At 50.8% G+C, this 18,043-nt stretch overlaps 1 protein-coding gene across 4 annotated transcripts in view; it reads right to left on the reverse strand.

Annotated features, from left to right (window-relative positions):
- The window catches only part of AACS (acetoacetyl-CoA synthetase), a 58,000-nt gene that overhangs the window by 14,204 nt on the left and 25,753 nt on the right, over positions 1-18,043 (reverse strand). For all 4 annotated transcript variants that reach the window (XM_047760326.1, XM_047760330.1, XM_047760329.1 and 1 more), the window contains 5 exons: positions 17,191-17,305; positions 16,911-16,992; positions 12,925-13,072; positions 7,280-7,360; positions 4,562-4,686 (listed from right to left, as the gene is read on the reverse strand). In XM_047760326.1, coding sequence (XP_047616282.1) covers positions 4,562-4,686; positions 7,280-7,360; positions 12,925-13,072; positions 16,911-16,992; positions 17,191-17,305 — 551 coding nt within the window. The remainder of the gene's footprint in view (positions 1-4,561; positions 4,687-7,279; positions 7,361-12,924; positions 13,073-16,910; positions 16,993-17,190; positions 17,306-18,043) is intronic.

An 18,043-nucleotide genomic window follows, 5' to 3' on the forward strand; every position in this document is an offset into this window, starting at 1 on the left:
ACAGCCACAGCAACACCAGCTCTGAGCCACATCTGTGACCCACACTGCAGCTTGTGGCAACACGGGATCCTTAACCTACTGAGCAAGGCCAGGGATGGAACCCGCATCCTCATGCTGAGCCACAACAGGAACTCCCTGTCCACTTTTCTTAAATAAGTTCATGTTTGAAGGAAACTTAGAAAACTGCAGCCTTCTCTTTTATTTATTTATTTTTGTCTTTTCTAGGGCCACACCTGCGGCATATGGAGGTTCCCAGGCCAAGGGTCTAATTGGAGCTGTAGCCGCTGGCCTATACCACAGCCAAAGCAATGAGGGATCCAAGCTGTGTCTGCGACCTACACCACAGGTCATGGCAACACTGGATCCTTAACCTGCTGAGCGAGGCCAGGGATTGAACCCGAAACCCCATGGTTCCTAGTCGGATTTGTTCCTGCTGCGCCATGATGGGAACTCTTACAGCCTTCTTTTTTAGAACATTTAGAATCCAATGTCCTTTATCCCCAAGTCTGTCCTGAGAAGGACAATGCTTTGCATAAATCATTTTGTTTTCAAGGGGAGAGTGTTATTTAATGTTCTGTTTCTTTCCGGTAAGCTCTATCTCCCTAAGTAAAGGAGGTTTTCTCCTGGGGCTGAAGAAGGCCATAAAATCAAGATCCCTCCTGCCCCCTCGGGGTAGCAAGCCCCATCCCTTCACACCTGGGTAGCAGGATCATTTCAGGGAGAGGATTATCAGAGGCAGAGACACAGAGAACCCTGTGATTCAGGGCCCACTGGGCTGGGAGGCGTAGAATCAACAGGGGTAGGTGGAGGGGAGGGGGGCTCAAAGCTACTCTCTTTCGTGCCACCTGTCCCTTTATTCTCTTCACTGCCAGCACTAAAATCTCAGGCACCTCCAGGGTCGCTGTGCCCTGATGACGGCTGTTTTGGGAACTGGGAGATTGTGGGGAACAGGAAATACGCAGGCCGCCCCCCCACTTTCCACCTTTGCTTATTTCATAAGCTCAGACAGTCTGATTCAAGACAGACCTGATTCAAGGTCTCCTCTAGGATTAAGGCGTCGCCCACTTCGGGAATATCTACCCTTTAACACAAGACCAGGGTTCCCATCACCTTCTGATGGGCAGCAGTGACCATCCCCAGCCCTGGGTACAGAGATCTCCAATGACCAATCACACCGCTCAAAACTTGATTTTGCTCATCCCCCCTCTGCCTCCTTTTCCTGATGCGTTTTAAGTCACAGGTGTCTCTCGGCAAACCGTGACCGTGGCAAAGTATAAAGACAGAGATGGTGGGCCACAGGCATGCTATTCTAAAGAAATGGCGAGGGCTCCCCCTCTGCCTCCAGAGCTGACATAAGATGCTTTCAGAAAGAGTTCACGACGTGCGGGAGCCCCTGCGTGGGTGCTCGGCACTGAGTATTTTTAGTGAGTGCTGCTGGGAATCACCACGTGAAGAAGGAGGCAGTGCCCCAGCCCTGCCGACACAGCTCCTCCAAGGCTCCACCAGCCTGAGCCCGGGTCTCCCCGAATCTGCCCTCAACCCCATGGCTCATGAAAAGGATGTCACAGCTCCCCTGGCTCGCATGCCCCAATGGTGCCCGATTCACTCAAAAGCCTACTCTGTAGGCACAGCCCAGACATCCCTGGGAGATTGGACCCCTGCCCTCACCCTCATCCAGTTCATCACTTCCCATCCCAGTCACCCACCTCAACTCCTCATGTCTGGGCCATAAGACCCTCCTCCCAGCCTCTCCAACACCCCCATCTCATTCCCTTGGGACCTCAGCACTTGCTGTTCCCTCTGCCTGGAATATGCCCCATACACACACACACTTCGCCCTAAACGTGAAGCGCCTGCCCAGTTTCAAACCTGGACAAAGACCCCAGAGTTGTGCCCCGATCCTAAGCAGAACATTCTCCGGGCTAGACCTGGAGGCCCAGAAATGCACTCCAAACAAAGAGGACAATCCAGGAGTTTCTGCTGTGGCTCAACGGGATCGGAGGCGTCTCTGCAGCCTTGGATCACAGGTTCAATCCCTGACCCAGCACAGAGGGTTACAGATTCAACATTGCCGCAGCTGCAGTGTAGGTCACAACTAACTTGGATCTGATCCCTGGCTCAGGAACACCATATGCCATGGGGCGGCAAAAAAAAAAAAGAGTCCAATCCATGTAGACATGAATCTGGTTCATGTCTACAGAATAACCCCACAGTTATCAAACAGGTTAGTAAGTCCTGGGCTGACATGATAGTAATCAACAAAGATTTCTTCCCTAAATGACTGATGTTACTTTGAAAGTCGGAGGCCCTGGAGTTCCCATTGTGGCTCAGTGGTTAACGAATCTGACTAGGAACCATGAGGTTGCAGGTTCGATCCTTAGCCTTGCTCAGTGGGTTGGGGATCTGGCGTTGAGGTGAGCTATGGTGTAGGTTGCAGACGCGGCTCGGATCCCACGTTGCTGTGGCTCTGGCGTAGGCCAGTGGCTACAGCTCTGATTGGCCCCCTAGTCTGGGAACCTCCATATGCCGTGGGAGCGGCCCAAGAAATGGCAAAAAGACAAAAAAAAAAAAGTTGGAGGCCCTGAAATAGCACTTCAAGGACTCTGTCTGCCCCGGGGTGCTGAAGAGCCATTCCTCCTGCCACAAACCAATAGGACTTTGGGTCAAATTGCATTTAAGTCAGTTTTTTTTTTTTTGCAGGACTTACTATTATAATTTTTTAATAGTTATTTCCCCAATACAATTTTTGTTTCTACTGTACAGCGTGGTGACCCAGTTACACATACGGGTACACATTCTATTTTCGCACATTATCATGCTCCATCATGCTCAAGTGCACGTGTGTTCACATGTGCTCCCTTATTTGTGATGTATACACACATACCTGTGTGCGCCCACACATGCACATACTCTTGGCCAGAGCTGGGTCTCCCTGGGCCCTTCATCCTTCATCAGCTCTAAGCCCCAGGGATGTACCTTTTCCTCTCCATCCCTCTTCCTGTAACACACGTGCACACACCCCAGAACTATCTCCACCTGAGCTCAGCTTACAGGTAATAAAGGCCAAGGTCTTCAAGCCGTCTAGGTTCCCAGGGATTTGATTAACCTTTCCGCTGGAAACAATCTCATTAGGAGATAACCTTCCTCACTAATATCGTGAGCCAAATGTCAGGATTTAAATATTACCCAGGCCGAAGTTATATTTAAAATATTAATGGCCAAGGATTTAAGCCACATCAGTGGCTCCTTCTATTTCCCCACTGTGAACGTAAAGTAATTAGAACGTTTCGGAGCGTGGCTGACTTCCAGGCCCCAGGAGCCCGGCCAGCTTCCACATTCTCATTTCAGGAAACACGATCATTAGGCCCAGAGTGGCCACCAACCACAGTGGCGAGAGGGTACTGCGGTTATGATTAATTCATCAGCAAAAAACGTATAATGAAACAGAGTCTTCTGACAGTTTCTCACAATGAGGAGGAGGGGGACAGAGGAGACACATGGCCACGTCCCCTTCCCCCCACACTCCACTTTAACTGGTGGCTGCCTCTGTCGTCAGGGTTCCAGCTTGCCTTCCAACCAAGCAGAGAGCGGTTACAGGACTGCGGGAGGCAGCAGTGCCTTTCTGCAGCACCAGTGGGACACCTGGGAACACACCCGTGGGTCTGAGAAGACCCTGTAGGATGCTGGCCAGCCCTGGGGCAGCAAGTCCAAACAGTGGGGACACCCCCGGGATGGACCCGCAGGATCCTGGATGAGTTATGCGCTTGTCCCCTGAGCACATCTGTCTCTCTCTTCCTTGCCCTTTTAAGGGGTTAAGGTCTTCTGGCAGCATTCAGTAGATGTTCTGTGCCTATCATTCTACATGCAGTTTTTTGTTTTGCTTTTGCACACCAGAAGTATATGGAAGTTTCCAGGCTAGGGATCAAATCAGAGCTCAGCTGCTGGCCTACATCACAGCCATAGAAACACCAGACCCAAGTCGCATCTGCAACCTACACTGCAGCTTGCAGCAAGGCTGGATCCTTAACCCACTGAGCAAGGCCAGGGATTGAACCCAAGTCCTCATGGATACTAGTCAGGTTTGTAACCCCCTGAGCCACAATGGGAAATCCTGTAGATAATTTTTCTGATGTGTTTGTGGGAGAAGGTGAGCACCACGTGTTACTCCTCCACCATCTTGATCCCGCCTCTCCCTGAGCGGGTCTATACATTTAGTCTGGATCAGGCTCTGTCGCACCAGCAAGGCGAAGGGCCCTGAGTGAAATCATGCTCTGAGCAGCCCTCAGTCTGCCCCTCTTCTGAGTGGCTCTGGAAGTTCTCAAAATCTAGACTATGTTTCCTCTCCTTGTGCCCTGGGGTTTCAGAGCTCACTCCTGGGCCCAGGGAGGGGTGGGGAGTCCCCGAGGTCCCTGACAGGGGCGCTGGTCCCTTCCCACTCTCCTGGACAACTTCACCTGCTCCTGGTAGCTCCCCTGCCCTTGCACATCCCCCCAAGAGGGAGAGAACCAAGCAGAGCATTCCAGAAATGGCACCCAGATCTCAGGGCATCCCAGGTACCTACCCAATCCTGTCCACCAGGTCCCAGAGCACGTTGGGCGTTGGCACCAGGGGGGAGCCATCATACAGGACCACAGCCGCCCCGGTGGCGAGAGCGGACACCACCCAGTTCCACATCATCCAGCCGACCTGAAACAGACAAGAGCACGTGTCCACCGAGCGCTGGGCCAGCTCCCCTCTGCCTGGTCACTTGGCCTCTCACGTCCCTAGAAAGCTGCCTGATGCTGAGCCAAAATGGGCTGAGAAATGTCTGTTCCAAATGCAAAATGCTTTGCCCTAGCAACTCCCCGTCAAGTTATGGCACAGATAAATGCACACGTGTGTGCTAAAACATGTCAAAGAGTGCACCCAAGTGGTGGTTAAGAACCCCCAGACAGGGGAGTTCCCACTGTGGCACAGTGGGTTAATGGTCCAGCATTGCCGCAGCTGCAATTCAGATTTGATTCCCTGGCCCGGGGAACTTGCATATGCTGAGGGTGCGGTCAAAAAAATTTGAAAGATCCTGACAACAACCTATGTTAGTACCAACAGGGTAAAGAATTAGAGGACCCACACAGAGTTCCGTTTCGTTGAGTTGCTTTTCATTTTTTTTAAGTTTTAACATCCTGAGTTTCTTCTATCAAGGAACTATTTTAACAGGCAGCATTGCATCCTGGCCACCTCACTGTCCAGCAGTTAAAGCAGGTCAGTAAGTGACACAGCAGGAGCCTGGCTGGGGGTGTCTAAAGCTGCAGCTGGTGCCTGGCACACTCTGTGGAAATATCCAGCGGCCCAATCCTTCATGGGCAGGATGCTTCCCAGAAGAGTGCAACACACTTGAGAAAATTGCTCTGAATTTTTGAGCCCTTTCATCATGTACTTCCCCTCGATGCAGAACCGTGTTCTTTGAAATCACTGTGTCCCAGGGAGGCAGCTGAGCTGCAATTCCTCATGAAACATCCCTAGGGCTGGGCTTCCTGTGTGGACAGGGCCAGAGCCTGGCGGTGCCCACACCACTGTCTCATGTTGGGACAGGGGATGGGGATGGAGGGGCTGCGGGGAATGGCTGCAGCTGAAAGAAACCCCAACCCCCTGATTTACAGCTGGGCACGTGGGGGATGAGGCCACCAGCCTCTGGTGACTCATCAAGAGCACCGCTTCCTGGGTCTGCCTGGGGTCCCGGGGGCTTCAGCATGGAATCACCATCCAGGACAAGGAGCTAAATCATTCTGGAGCCTTTTGAGATTTGCAGTCTCAGAAAAAGCTGATTTGGGGTTTGTTCTCTTGGGATAAACATACTTCCTTTAACTTATTAGGTTTTCACCTCTCAGAGCTCAGCAAGGTCACAAATATCTCCAACGGCCTGAACTCAAGCTCTGGTCTCAAACTCTGGTCGGATGATGTGCATTCCACACTAAAGTATGTAAACAGCCTCAGGCAAGACCAAGGCCATCCTGGGAGCAGGACAGCGACCTCACGTAGACTCTACAGTGCAGGGGTAGCTCTGTTCTCTGCACAGCCTCCCGAAGGCCCCGCCGCCTGGTCTGCGCATCTGGATGCCCAGCCATCCCCTAACTGGGTGATCTGCCTATGTACTTCCTCTGGCTGCTGTACCCAATTGCCGCAAACCCAGTGACCTAAATTTACTGTCTGAGGGTTCTGAAGGTCAGATGTCTAAAATCAGGCATTGGCAGGGCTGGGAGTTCTTTCTGGAGGCTCGAGGGGAGGGTCTTGCTTGCTTCTTCCAGCTTCGAGAGGCGCCGCATCCCTTGGCTTTGGCCGCATTGCCACGGACTTCTGCTTCTGCCGTCACATCTCCTTCTCTGACCCAACCCTCCTGTCTCCCTCTCAGAAGGACCCTTGTGGTCACACCGGGCCATCTGGACAATGCAGGACAGTCTCCTCATCTCAGGGTCCTTAACTGAATCACAACTGCAGAGCCCCGTGCGCTACCCAGGTCACATTCACAAGTTCTGGTAACAAGGACACGGGCATCTTTAGCGGCGTTACTCTGCCTCCCATGCCACCCAACGCTCTTCCAACAGAGTCCCTTTTCCGTTGCACTAAGAACGGACAACCCTCATGGCATTTCTGAGAAGTTCCCGTCCCCCCAGGTTGAGCTGCAGATGCGGGGCGTGCGACTCTCATTCCCATCTCTACAGGCTACAGACACTGAATGGACAGTCCGTCTCCTTGGTTTCTCTAGAATTCCCCAGGGCACCAGGTCCTGGAAGCAACCGGGGTTCAACGCAGGGGGTCCGGCCAAGTTAAGGAGCGACCATGGTGCCCTTAATTTAATTCAAGAAGGCAGCAGGCTGGAGGGAGAAAGAGCGAGAACAAAGCACCCTGCAGCAAAGGCTGCTAACACACGCAGCCTGGGGCCCAGTGCATATGGCCTGTGGATCAGGCTGTGCTTCTGGCTACTGACACGTGCCTTGGGGGAGAGGCAAAAAGAAAAATAAAGAGAGGAGTTGCCTGGTGGCGCAGCGGGTTAAGGATCTGGCAGTGGCTCGGGTTGCTGCTGTGGTGCAGGTTCAATTTCTCTCCCAGGAACTTCCACATGCGGAAGACACAGACAAAAAGAAAGAAAGGAAGGAAAGGAAGCAAAAGGAAGGAAGGGAGGGAGGGAGGAAGGAAAAAGGAAAAAAAAAGATGAAAGCCTCTCTACCTGAATGAAGCAAAGCCCGTCCTGGGAGGGGCAGAGGGCAGGGAGGGCACCCCCTCAGCACAGACACACACTCACCGTGGTGTAATAGAAGATGATGTCACTGCTGGTCATGTTGCCGTGAAGAATGTGTTCCTTCAGGTGCTGGATGAGGGTCCCCTGGGGAGAAGTGGGGGACACAGTGGGAACTGGGCTGCTTCCTCTGAGGGCACAGAGTCACGTGCAGCACACTTGACCCACGGGCAGGAGGGGTCCATCTCTGCTTTCTTCCCTGGAGGAAGCAGACTTCTGAGCACCCTCGCCACCTGACCCCCTAGATTCGCAAGGACGAAAGAGGAAACTCTGACCCACTCCTACTGGACTGCAGGTTCTGGGCACCTGGTGATCAGGAGCACAGGGGACCCACCAACCTCAGGCAGACTAGAGAGTCACAGTCAAAGATCAGGTCAAAAGGATGCAGGCTGGCTGCAGATACCCGCCCCTCCAGGCCAGAGCGCTACTGGCCAGCCTTGCTCCCCTCACGGCAGATGGTGAAGGAAGGAGGGCCAAGCAAGACTGTCCCCAGAATACACAGCCACTACTGAGCTCCTGCGAGCCTCGATCGGAGCTCAGGGACTCCTTGGCCAAGGGGCAGCTCAAGACCCAGCTTTCAGCTCAAATGCCCAGTCAGACCCCTCTCTCCCGATGCCCACGCATGATCTATTTTTTTTTATTTTAATGTTTAATAATTTGCTTGGTCTAAAAGTCTAAAGCATATATATCAGGACAAGGCCCCCTTCCCTCCTGCAACTAGCAACTATGTAAGTTTCTCATGTATGTTTCCAGGAATACTTCTCATCTATCAGCATATACTTATTTGTACTGGCTTTTAATTTGGACATTGTCCTGCACTTTGCTTTCTCCATTTAATGTAACTTAGGGCTCTTTATCAGCACAAGGCTTCCCCATTTTTCTTTTTTTTCTTTTTTTCTTTTAAGGGCTGTACCCGCAGCATATGGAGGTCCTCAGGCTAGAGGTCTAATCGGAGCTGCTGCCACCGGCCTATGCCACAGCCACAGCAATGCAGTATCCGATCCGCGCCTGCAACCTACACCACGGCTCACAGAAACACCGGATCCTTAACCCACTGAGCGAGGCCAGGGATCGAACCCACAACCTCATGGTTCCTAGTCAGATTCATTTTCACTGCGCCATGACGGGAACTCCTTCCCCATTTTTATTAGAGCTCTAGAATATTCCACTGAGGAATATTCCAGACCCCACTCGTTCCAAACAAATCTGTGTCTGTCAGTGGTGCAGGAGGGACAGGAAGCTTCTCGTCCTCAAGCACAATGCAAAGAACAGAGCAAGGAGCCCCTGAATCAGCCATTTAACCTCTTGGCCTCAGTTTTGCCATCCTTACAATAGGTCTCACACAAGATCCTGGGGCCAGACAGGGATGCTGCCCCTCAGAGGCCCCTTGAAAAGGCCAGACCACTGCAACCAGTCCAGCCACAGACAGGAGCCACTGGCTGATGGCAACAGTGGCCCTGGTTGTTTAGGAACTACTGGGGCTGAAGGCAGGCTCCATGTATTAAAACCAGCTTTGATAACTCTCATGTACCCAAGAGAAACAGTTTTAAAAAAGCCAATGGGAGGATCCCTTTAAAATGCTCAACAGGGGAGTTCCTATTGTGGCTCAGCAGGTTACGAACCCAACTAGTAACCATGAAGATGCAGGTTTGATCCATGGCCCCGCTCAGTGGGTTAAGGATCTGGTGTTGCAGTGAGCTGTGGTGTAGGTCAAAGACGTGGCACAGATCTGGCATTGCTGTGACTATGGTGTAGGCTGGCAGCTGCAGCTCCAATTCAACCCCTAGCCTGGGAACTTCCATATGCCACAGGTGCAGCCCTGAAAAGAAAGAGAAGAAAAAGGTCACACATAGAGTTCCCATTGTGGTACAGCAGAAACGAATCCAACTCGGAACCATGAGGTTTCGGGTTCGATCCCTGGCCTCGCTCAGTGGGTTAAGGATCCGGCATTGCCGTGAGCTGTGGTGTAGGTCACAGACGTGGCTCAGATCTGGCTGTGGCTGTGGCTGCGGTGTAGGCTGGCAGCTGTAGCTCCAATTCAACCCCTAGCCTGGGAACCTCCACATCCCTCGAGTACAGCCCTAAAAAGCTCGGTAACCTCACTCTCTCGATGATACAAAACTGTCCTTTATTTCTCTCTCGGTGTACCTTCACAATTCACACCAAAAGTCCCTCCCTTCATTTTTAGACATTTATGGCAAGTCTGAACATTCTCCCTGAGGGTCAGGGAGTACAAGCAGCATGGTTTCCTAGATCTCAAGCAAGAAGAGTAGTTTAAAAGAAGGAAGAGAGAGTTCCCTGGTGGTTTAGTGGTTAGGATTCGGTGCTTTTACCACTGCAGCCCTGGCTGCAGCCTGGTTTCCATCCCTCGTCTAGGAATTGAGATCCCACATCAAGCCACTGCACACTGTGGCCAAAATAAATAAAAGGAAGGCAAGAAGAAAGAAGGAAAAGGAAAGGTGTTTTCTGGGCTCTTTCATGGACTTAGAAAACACAAACCAGCAAACCAGGATCACACCCCTCCCTCCCAGGAGACAGTCCCTTGACTGTGGCCTTTGACCTTTCTGCTTTCAAATTTCCTCTCAAGATAACTCTTGAGACAGGCGAGATGCTTAGTCACTTCTCTGTAGATACAAGCACCCAGTGAAGTCAGAATTAATATCCTTTTTCCTTTTTCATATTCTAAATATACCAGGCATGATGATTTTATGAGCAAACTATATCTAATACATTTTTATGATCCGCTCCTAAAAAAGTGACATTCATTAGGCAAAAAGCACCAAAAATAGAAGTACAATTGGGCATTTCGGTTTTACCTAAAATGTTGGTTGTTTTGCCATACACACACTGACCTCATCTGCAAGGTTTCTAAAAATGCTCACCTCTGTGGCTCGTTACCTGGCCTCTGACCAGGCGGACCCCAGCTCCCTTCTGCAGGGAAAACACGCAGCCAGCAGCCACACCTTGGATTCTGAACAGTCCTGACCTGATTTGATAATATAGGATGGTATGGGCAACAAGCACTCACTCCTACCAAGGGCCACTGGGCTTGGCCAGTGTTGCTTCCAGAAATTAAGCCTATGAGCCATGAAGTCCCCTCTTTCCAGCCTCGTGGTTCCTGAGAAGTCACCTGCTGTGAATGAACAGGCTCGTGTGTTATGATACATAACCTGCCACCAGACCTTCCATGGGTCCAAATACAGGTAACAGTGAAGCTGTGTTAACACCTTTCCACATTCTGATGAGAACACTGTGTAAAGAGCTGAACAAGGCATTACAGTGATTCAAATGTCAATGTTTCTTTTCTACGGAAGGGATTTCAACAGCTTCTAGGTGCAGAGAACATCTGCAAAAGCTAAAGGAGCGAGAATAAGAGAAATCTTATATTTCATTTCCAAATATTGACATCTTACTAAGTAATAGCTACGAGGAACATGAGCAAAAATTTGAGAACTGAGGTTTCTCCACTCGGAAAATCCCCTTCTCCTCAGCAGTGGGGAGAAAAGGCTATGACAAGATCTAACTGAGAGGAGTTCCCTGATGGCCTAGTAGTTAAGAATCTGGAGGTGTCACTGCTGTGGGTCAGGTTCAGTCCCTAGCCTGGGAATTTCTGCATGCTGCAGGTGCAGCCCAAAAAAGGAACTGAGAGTTCCCATCATGGCTCAGTGGTATTGAACCCAACTAGTACCCATGAAGATACGGGTTCAATCCCTGGTCTCACTCGGTGGGTTAAGGATCTGGTGTTGCTGTGAGCTGTAGCTTAGGTTGCAGATGAGACTTGGATCCCGAATTGCTGTGGCTGTGGTATAGGCCGCAGCTGTAGGCTACAACTCCGATTCAACCCTTAGCCTGGAAACTTCCATATGCCTCATGTGTGGCCCTAAAAAAAAAAAAAAAAAAAAAAAAAAAGTTAAAGTAGCTGATCTATATGTGTAACATGGAACACTTAGTTATTTCATGTTTTATTTTTTTTCTTTAGGGCCGTACCTGTGGCATGTGGAAGTTTTCAGGCTAGGGATCTAATCGGAGCTGTAGATGCCGGCCTACGCCACAGCCACAGCAACATTGGATCTGAGCCGTGGCTGTGACCTACACCGCATCTCACAGCAACACCAGATCCTTAACCCACTGAGTGAGGTCAGGGATCGAACCCGCAACTTTGTGGTTCCTAGTCAGGTTCACTTCTACTGCACCATGACAGGAGCTCCCATCAGGTGCTTTAATAATGGTGAAATAAATAGAAAATGGTGAAATAAATTTTGATGAAATAAATAGAAAAATGAAAAGCACCTGTTGTGGGCTGAACAGTGTTGCCCCCCCAAGCTGAGAAGCCCTAATAGCTGGCTCCTCAGAACGTAACTGTGCTTGGAGACGGGGCCTCCAGGAGGGGATGAAATTCAAATGAGGCCATTAGGGTGGGCCCTCCTCCAATGTGACAGACACCTTATATAGAGAAAATATAGAGGGTTGCATGTGCACAGAAGAGGCCACGTGAGGGCAAAGCTGCAGGCTCAGTGAGCAGGGGGCCGGCCAAGGGAGAGCTGAGAAGGAAGCAGCCCCACCCACACCCGACCTTGGACGTGCAGGCTTCAGAACCTGGGGATGTAAATCTGTCATTCAAGCCCCAGTCTGTGCTGTTTTGCTACGGCAGCCTGCGCTGACACACATGATAAGTCCTTCAGTTAACTGCACTTTATAACATAACCCAGGGGCTTTCAAACTCTTAGACCAAAACTCACAGTCATGACAACTTGAAACTTCTGACTTGAAACTCCTGCACCTCCCATACCCGCACTGAGATGACGGTTTCACAAAATCACAAAATACCTCTTACCACCCTTGATGCACTGATATTTTCTTTTTTCTTTTTTTTGTCTTTTCTGGGGCCGCACCACGGCATATAGAGGTTCCAAGGCTAGGAGTCTAATCAGAGCTGTAGCTGTCGGCCTACATCACAGCCAGAGCAATGCCAGATCTGAGCCACGTCTTTGACTTACATCATAGCTCACGGCATCACTGGATCCTTAACCCACTTAGCAAGGCCAGGGATGGAACCCAAAACCTCATGGATCCTAGTTGGATCCATTAACCACTGAGCCACGACCAGAACTCCGATGTGCTGATATTGTCTAGTCACATCTATCCTGTTTCCTTCTGTTTAAAATGCAGGTAAGGGAGTTCCCATTGTGGCGCAGCGGAAACGAATCTGACTAGGAACCATGAGGTGGCAGGTTTGATCCTTGGCCTTGATCAGGGAGTTAAGGAGCGGGCGTTGCCGTGAGCTGTGGTGTAGGTTGCAGACGCAGCTCAGATCCTGCCTTGCTGTGGCTGTGGTGTAGGCCAGAGGCTATAGCTATGATTAGACCCATAGCCTGGGAACCTCCATATGCCACGGGTGCGGCCCTGAAAATCAAAAAAATAAATAAATAAAAATAAAATAAAATGCACGTAGGGCCCATCCCTGGGCACGCGACCCCCTAAGGAGTCGTGACCTGCAGTGTGACTGTCACTGGCCCACCTGGCCCAGGCCCAACTCAGCCCCTGATCGCCCGGCTCAAGACAGGATTTCTGCAGGATGGGCGCCCCTAGTGAAGAGCGGTGCCACATGCTGGGTGGTCCAGGGATTGGGGAGCAGGTGGTCGCAGACCTACCCCAGCAGAATGCACCATGCACTTGGGCGCCCCCGTCGTGCCAGACGAAAACATGATGAAGAGCGGGTGGCTGAACGGCAGCTGCTCGAACTCAAGTTGGGGCGCTTGCTCGCCTTTCCCAGTGGCCAGGAAATCCTCCAGGAACACACTGTGGGCAAAAATGCATAAGAGACAAAGAGTGAAGATTCCAGAACACCAAGAGGGGTGGCCCCGGTGGGGGGCGGCTGAGTCCCCCCCCTTTGCTCTCCTCCACGTCTGCCTGGACAACGGTCTGGATTCTGGGGACCAGACTTGTCTGGGAGCTTTCCACAAGGGGAGGGGAAAGTCGAGGCTCACGGATTCAGGCTAATGGAAGGAAAACTAATTGAGTGAAAATTTCCAGTTGCTTTATTAGCACGGCTGACGAGGCCAAGGACTGTCTCTCCAGAGAATCTAAGTGCTTTAATCAACATTGTGGCAAAGGAGCAGGAGGAAGGATCTCTTACAATTAACACGCTGGCTGTTTGTATGCAAACTCTGCTTCTGATTGCAAACGCCTCATTTCCCCAGATCCCCCCAAGGGAAGTGAGAGCCAAGTGGGTCTGAATGCTCCCCTTTGCCCCTGGAGAACGGAGGGGATGAGGTGCCAGTGGTGACCACTTCTGATGTATGAAGGTCACAGCAAGAAGCTGTGGCCACGGTCCCAACTCTAGACTTTCTATGACAGAAAACCTGCTAGGCAAATATCATTTCCTATATCCTGAGGTTTACAATAGACAGACACAAATATTTGTCCAGGAACAAATAAAACTAAGCCCAGCTATTGGCTATTGCCCAAATGGTCTGCCCTCCCCTCACCCCCAAAGCTGACAAAAAAAGGTCACTGCGGGTGATGCAGAACCTCTGAAGGGAACAATTTCTGCACAGAAACAGGGCAGTGGAAGCCACAAAGCCACCTTGGATGAGATGGTTTTTTTTTTTTTTTTTTTTTTTGGCTGTGCCCGAGACACGCAAGTTCTCAGCCAGGGGTTAAACCCATGCCACAGGAATGATCAGAACCACGACAGTGACAATGCCAGATCCTTAACCCACTAAACAACCAGGGAACTCTCTGGTCTCTGTATTTTAAGAGCTGTGGACACATGGATCCAGAACCCATGGCCCTGTTCCTCCACTGGTTTAGAAGGGAGAAGAAAAGGCGGAAAAAGCACTACCATTTCAACAAACAGAACTTTCTTTCAAAGAAGAGGGAGAAATGAGGTAAACTCGGCCTGCAGCAAACTGCCAAGGACAGTCACTCTGAAACACAAACTAGGAGTTCTCTGGGGGCCTAGTGGTTATCCAGCGTCATCACTGCTGTGGCTCAGGTTTGATTCCTGGCCTGGGAATTTCCACATGCCACAGCCACAGCCAAAATAATTTTTTTAAATACAGAATTCAAATGCACACACACTAAAGTGAAGAAGTGTGCTGTCTTGCACTGGATGGTATCCTTGAAGGTGAAAATGTCTCCTGGGGCAGGTGTGGCAGTTTGAAAAGGGCACCCAAAATCTTCAACTCTGAGTGGTAAAAAGCAAAGCCTTCCTCTCCAGATTATCAGGAAGAGTATTCACTGTGGAATTTTCCAGCCAATGGAGGTCCCACTGAAACCTCCACCTCCCATATGCATCCAGTTTATATAAAAGACCCAATCTATTCGAAGCTTCATACAGAGAAAAACCTTCTCTTTCAGTTGGTCTACAAATCACAGCAAATAGCCATTACTTTTGTTGCTTTTCTAAAACTGAAAGCCCCCCCTTCCAGGCCTCCACACATGGGCTTTCAGTTTATCTATGGCATCCAACAATCAAAAGGTGGATTGCGATGGGGCCCGGCTCCCAGGATGGATTAGGGGAGGGAGACACTCCCCCCATCGTCTGAAGCTAAATGAAGTGGCTAATGTAATTCTCCTGGATGCTTTCATTTTATATCAATTACCAATAAACATGTTCGGAAAAATAAAAGCCGGGCCACAGTGGGGCCAGCTAACCGTCCTGTTTTCCTCCGTCCCCTGCGGCCCCATCAATAAAAGCAGGGGAGCTAAATTTGCAGCTGGTTGTACTTTATCAAGGTCAGCAGGGTTCCCACAGTCTAGGGGACAAGTCCAAGCCTGCGGGGTAGCCTATAAAGACCTGCGCATCCTGACCCGGAGGACAGAGCCCACTCCAGCCCGAGGCTGTCACCTGCTCACAGTGTCAGACACCACGGAGGGCTAACTTCCTGCGCACCCCAAAGCCTGCAGGAAGGTACTGCTGTCATTTCCACTGACAGATGGAGAAAGCAAGGTACAGAGAGGCTGATCGCTGGCATGGGGCCACAGAGCTGAGATCTGACCCCCAGCAGTATGGCTTGAGGCCACAGTCTTCATAGAACAGTTGCTTTGCAGCAGCTCCCTTCAGCCTCTGGAATCCTGGCACCCACACTGTCCCTGAACTCTGCTCACCTCTCAAGGCCACCTTAGGTGTCACCTCGCCCAGACCCCACAGAGAAGGAACCACGCCCTTCTCTCCCCACCTGGGCACTTCCTGTGCCCCTTATTGTCCAGCATGGCTGAGTCTCCTGGGCCCAGTGGTCATGAGCCACCCTCCCTGCAGAAGTGTCCCGCCCCCTACCTCCAACCCAGCATAAACCCTGAGGGCAATACATGAGCTTTATTCCTCTGAGCGCCCCAGAGGGTGTCTGCACAAAACCCCTCAGCCGGGCATCCACCGCTGTCTGACCTGAGAGCAAGGCGTCTGCACTCCCTCCACAGCCCCCACCTGCTACCGGCAGCATGCACAGGACCCCCCTCTGCCACTGCTTCCCACGGGGCCTTAACAGGCTGCTCAGAGGCTCCTGCCTGCAGCCCAGACACAAGGCTAAATGAACTGATCTCAGAACTCTCTCCCCTATGATCACTTCAAGAAAAATGAAACCTGGAATTCCTGCTGTGGCACAACAAGGATTGGTGGCATCTCTGCAGCACCAGGACACAGGTTCCATCCCCACCCAGCACAGTGGGTTAAAGGATCCTGCTTTGCCACAGCTTCCACAACTGTGGCTCAGATCTGATCCCTGGAACTCCATATGCCACGGGGCAGCCAAAAAAGAGGAAGAAAAAAAAAGATGAAAATTACATAGCAACAAGAACTTTGGGAAGAATTCAACTTTGACCAGATCATAATCCCTTTTCTTACTTTCTCTTCAGAATGAAGGTGCTCCAGGCATATGATCTATTAGCTTACGAATGTCAGAAAAGCAAAGGAAGAGACCATTAGCAATAGGGACCAAAAAAAGGTTCTAGAACAAAAAAGCATATTAGGTATGTATAAACCTTTCTGTGTATGCCTGTGTGTACATATGCATGCATTCGTATACACATATACACTATACAGAAACACACAGAGGTGTTCACATGTTGCACACGTGTGTACGTGTGGATACACATCAGTCACCATGCAGAACTGGTGTGGCCTGGCCCCATCCACGCCCACCACACAGGAAGAGGGACCTGGGACTGACTCTGCTCTGCTGCTAAGCCACCAGGTGGTCTTGGGGGAATCCCTCTGGGGCCCTCAGGTGCCCAACTGCAGAATGATGATTTTAACTAAACCTCTGAAAACACCCTGACTGCATGTGGAAAGACCCACAGGACCATCATGGCGCATTGGAAACGAATCCAACTAGGAAGCATGAGGTTGCGGGTTTGATCCCTGGCCTTGCTCAGTGGGTTAAGGATCTGGCATTGCTGTGAACTGTGGTGTAGGTTGCAGATGAGGATAGGATCTGATGTTGCTGTGGCTGGGGTGTAGGCCGGCAGCTGAAGCTCCATTTGGACTCCTAGCCTGGAAACCTCCATATGCCGTGGGTGCGGCCCTGAAAAGTGAGAAGAAGAAAAAAAAAAAAAAAAAGATCCACAGGACCTGCTGCCTGGTGGGATTTCGAGTGGGTTCCACATGGAACCAGTGATCAGCCTGTGGCTGGCTTACCTATTTGGCATCTTCGAAATGTCTATCTTCTCTCTGGAGGAGATATGGGGAATCACCACCACTTTTTCCAGGTCTGGTAGCCCTGCAAGCAGCAGGGAGGAGAAAACACAAGCTTACAGGACAGGCAGATGTGGTCGTCGATCTTTTTTTTTGGCTGAAACGTAGCACAATCTAGGGCTGGCATCACTCAGTCTTTTGTAGCTCGCAGCTCCCAGGAGCTTGCGGGAGCCCTATCAGGCTCTCACCCCTGTACCCTGACCTGCCCCGCCAGCCCACACACCTTTCACGACCTGCTGCAGCTTGTCCATGTGGCCGTGTTCTTTGCCGTTGTACATGACGGCCTCCACAGAGAAGATGAGCTTCGGCTGAATCTGTGAAAATCGGTCCAAAACACCCTGGAGTGGGAAAAAAAGGGTCGTCGTCGCTTATCCTAAAGGCAAAAAGCTTATGCAGGTGACAGCACGGCTGCATCTCCAGGAAAAGAAAAAGCAGCATTTAAAAAAAAGGGGGGGGGGTGGAATTCCCGTTGTGGCTTAGCAGGTTAAGAATCAGACTGGTATACACAAGGATGCGGGTTCAATCCCTGGCCTTGCCCAGCGGGTTAAGGATCCAGTGTTGCCACAAGCTACAGTATGGGTCACAGACATGGCTCGGATCTGACGTTGCTGTGACTGTGATGTAGGCCACAGCTGCAGCTCCCATTCGACTTCTAGCCTGGGGAACTTCCATATGCTGCAGGGACAGCCCAAAAAAGAAAAAAAAAAAAAAAGGAAAGAAAGAAAAGAAAAAGCAGCACTGCTAGTGCACTAGCCATGACCTTGCGACCCCATCACCCAGAGGCCAGTGAAGAGCAGGGAAAACCCAATGTGCTCCCAAGACAGGATCATCACTTCAGGGAAAGCATCAATCCAAAGAAACACCAGAAGGAAGGATCCAATGTTGTCACTGAAGTGGCTCAGGTTCAACCCCTGGCCCAGGGGACTTCCCCAGGCCTTGGATGAGGCCAAAAAGGAAAAAAAAAAAAGCAAAAGAAACACCAGAAGGACTTACAGACAAACAGAGTCTAACAAATAGGAAAACAATAGATGAGTATTTGCATGCCCACAAAGAGTCCCCACTTTACAGAAAGAGCC

The sequence above is a fragment of the Phacochoerus africanus genome, chromosome 15, assembly GCF_016906955.1.
Source record: "Phacochoerus africanus isolate WHEZ1 chromosome 15, ROS_Pafr_v1, whole genome shotgun sequence".
NCBI classification, from domain to species: Eukaryota; Metazoa; Chordata; class Mammalia; order Artiodactyla; family Suidae; genus Phacochoerus; species Phacochoerus africanus.